This window comes from Limulus polyphemus, unplaced genomic scaffold (genome assembly GCF_000517525.1).
Source record: "Limulus polyphemus unplaced genomic scaffold, Limulus_polyphemus-2.1.2 Scaffold593, whole genome shotgun sequence".
NCBI lineage: Eukaryota > Metazoa > Arthropoda > Merostomata > Xiphosura > Limulidae > Limulus > Limulus polyphemus.
This window is the reverse complement of record NW_013666203.1, coordinates 204055-207419: the sequence shown is the minus strand read 5'-3', so window position 1 is coordinate 207419 and position 3365 is coordinate 204055. Positions and strand designations below refer to the sequence as shown.

General features: G+C 33.2%; 1 protein-coding gene across 6 annotated transcripts in view; it reads right to left on the bottom strand.

Moving 5' to 3' along the window:
* The window catches only part of LOC106459327 (dmX-like protein 2), a 173702-nt gene that overhangs the window by 24834 nt on the left and 145503 nt on the right, over nucleotides 1-3365 (bottom strand). For 5 of the 6 annotated variants that reach the window (XM_022385793.1, XM_022385791.1, XM_022385794.1 and 2 more), the window contains one exon: nucleotides 220-303. The exons of the other annotated variant lie outside the window; for it this stretch is intronic. In XM_022385793.1, the coding sequence (XP_022241501.1) occupies nucleotides 220-303 (84 nt within the window). The remainder of the gene's footprint in view (nucleotides 1-219; nucleotides 304-3365) is intronic. 6 annotated transcript variants of the gene reach the window in all.

Sequence of the window (3365 nt, the reverse complement as noted above, 5' to 3'; positions counted from 1 at the left end):
ACGTATGTTTTTTGGGGGTGGTTAATGAAAGTGTTCCAAAAAGCGACATTAGTTTCTTGACAACCTAATAAATATTTTTCAAAATGTTAAAATTGAATTATTTGATCACAAGCAACAAAATAATACTATCAATATCCTTTAGTTAAATGGTCCAAGCAAGATAGTTAAGGAAGTAATACCTTGCTTCTATTTTATTCACTTTCTATGCGAGCAACTCACCGGTTTCAGCAAGTGACGACTTCTTTCAATGACAAATTGACAGAACTGAGGGTTATAGCTGCCAGGAAAGTGATGCCCTTTTAACTGAAGTGAGACAAATCCCAAAAGAAGGAAGCAGACATGGAAAAAGTCAGACAACAGATAGAAAAACAGGAGACAAATAGCAACATCAGATGATTTTAGTTAAGAGAAAGTGTTAATGACAGCATGGTTACCAGACACCAGTTTTTTAACTGTTAATACTCTTATTCATTTACTCTCAGGAAACTTTAAAAACAAGTGCTTATGACCCTTAAACAAAACTATTCCACAACATTACAACTAAAATGAAATCTGAATCCAAACTTGATGAACTTGTGTCATATTTCTTGATATCACTCAAATGGATGTGTTTTTTACAGCATTTAATAAAATGTGAGACTCTTACCCACATTATGTTAAAATAAAAGCAATTTATACAAAACAGTAAAGAAACTACATGTTCTTTTTAAACTGGAAATCATTTAGGTTGATTGTAACTAATACACACTTTCTCCTACATTTATATTTTTTTGTATTAACAAGAGGAGGGATCATTACAAGTTCAAAGGAATGTTCCAGTCAAAAAATCTGATCAGTTGGTCAAATTCACAAACAAAATGAACCTATCTGTTAAAATGCAAAAACATGTTAACTCTTTCAGCATGGTCTCAGTCCCTGGGACTGACCTAATAACTATTTTGTGCTTGTTACAAAATAGTTATGCTATAACTTTTAAATTAGTAAGCAAATCTTAATGAAATTTGGCAGATTATCAGTAAACATTACAGTGCTTTGATACACAAGATATTAAATTATTTTTACTAAGTCTTAAAGTTTGTAAAGCAATATTATTTTCATGTATTTTTCTTTTTGCATGTTGCCTATCTACCATGCAAAGTAATATTCATTTTAAGATTAAAAATACTTTTATGCATCAGAAAATTTTCAAATTTCACATGCAAAATCTTTATGATGTCCAGATAGTTACCAAATGTTTCTTAAGAAAAAACTTTATATTGTATCTGTTATTTTCTGTAATTAATCTCTGTACGGGTTTGGTAGATTTGACCGATCTCGCAACCACCATAATAAATTAGGAAATAAATATAAATTAAGCCTCCTTCATTTAAGAATGAACATGAATTATAACACAAAAACATGTATGTTAAGACAAAATAGCTCAAATCTCATAACATTATATATTTATATATATTTATTATTTTTATTATATTGACCTTTCACCCATACCTGGCTAAAATTACAGAAGTTACAACAACGCGGCTCACGTGCACTCATGTTACCATATTATATAAAATAAAACTGACCTTTGGTCTGTACAAAGTAACTCGTCTGGCTTTGTTTTAGTAGACTAGTATTTTGTAAAATACAGTCACATTTCAATCATTACACATTACATATGTAAATAGATTATTGCTATTTTGAAACAAGTTCTTAAACTTATTTTTCTTAAAACACTGAACATTAACTAAAGAAGTAAAGCAAACAATTATCGCTTCTAGTTACGACCTTTGTACTCAGGTGCTGCTTGACGTTGGTTGCTAAGCCTTTTAAAAATTTGCACGTGGAAGATATAAAAAAATTTTTTTTTGGTTTTATATATATATTTGAATAACTAAAGAATCATAAATTACTACATTAATAACACAGAATTCCACAGAATTTGAGCAGACTAAAGACACACTGGTTTAAAATAAAGAAATGGCACTAAGTCCATTAAAATGGCTGAGAAAGCCACTAGGGGACATTCTGAGCTTCTGATTGGTTATTCATATCATATATAGAAGTAAGTGTATATAAGGGAGCATTTCCAAAAATGGAAAGAGGTGGGTGGGGTGCCATTCTGTTTGATTCATTACATGAGCAGTATCTTACAAATTGAAATTATAAGAGGCTCTTATTTTATATTCTAGCTTGTCAATATCAGTAATTTGAGTTTCTAATTCATACGAAACTACAGACTTAGTATTTTGACTTCAGAAACATCTAATTTGAACCAGTGCTGCATTCAACATACCATGTGACACACAAAAATCAATGTTTATCTGTATTTTTTAATACTTGCTTTTAAATTTGCATTATAATCTACAGTTTGATACCAAAGTTATTGGTATAAGTTCATGAAACAGTAGTTTAATAAAATCTGAATGCGAGTCAACAAATGAATTGACATGGTCTTTCACCCATCACCCGTCTCAAAATTGTTAAAATGCAAAAATACTGGAAAAATCTATGGTTAGAATATTCATACTTGTTCACACCACATAATGAGTAAAAAATAAAAATAAGTGTTTTCGTCTCTTAAAATAATTAAAAGTACAAGCCATTTTGAGACTAAAAAATATGTTGAACGACAGTGCCCCTTTGTGGTACATACCAGCATAACCCAACACAAAACTGTGCTACTTGCTTGGTCTCAACAGCTAATAGTGCTCAGTGCAAAGATGTCTAACTTTTCATTTGGCCTTTAAGGCTTTAAGCCTAGAGGAAACTCTACTGATTATTTAAAAAGAGCTGTCAAGAGGAGCAGCGAAATGGATCCCAGATTAACGACTGCAGAAGTGGCCAAAGTTGGTGGGATGAGCCCGAAATCTGTTCAACGAAATCTCCACAGTTTGGGTTATCGTTGCAGAGCAGCTAGATGGAAGCCCTTATTAAGACCTGCCAACATAGTCAGACGAAAGAAGTGAGCAAGTGATATGATGAACAAGCCTCTGGACTTTTGGAAGACCGTATTGTTCTCAGACAAATCAAGATTTGCTCAATTTTCGGACAGTGGAAGGATATGGGTCTGGAGAACGCCTCACCAAGAGTTTTGGCTCAACAGATTGCAGCCAACTGTGAAGCATGGTGGTTTCAGCATGATGGTTTGGGGAGCTGTTTGGGTTGGTGGGAGATCGAGCTTAGTGGAGTGCGTTGACAACATAAATTTTGTGAAATACGTCGAAATATTGGAGGAAGGACTCTTGCCACTTTATTCCTCCTCATATGTTTTGGCTCAACATATTGCAGCCAACTGTGAAGCATGGTGGTTTCAGCATGATGGTTTGGGGAGCTGTTTGGGTTGGTGGGAGATCGAGCTTAGTGGAGTGCGTTGACAACATAAA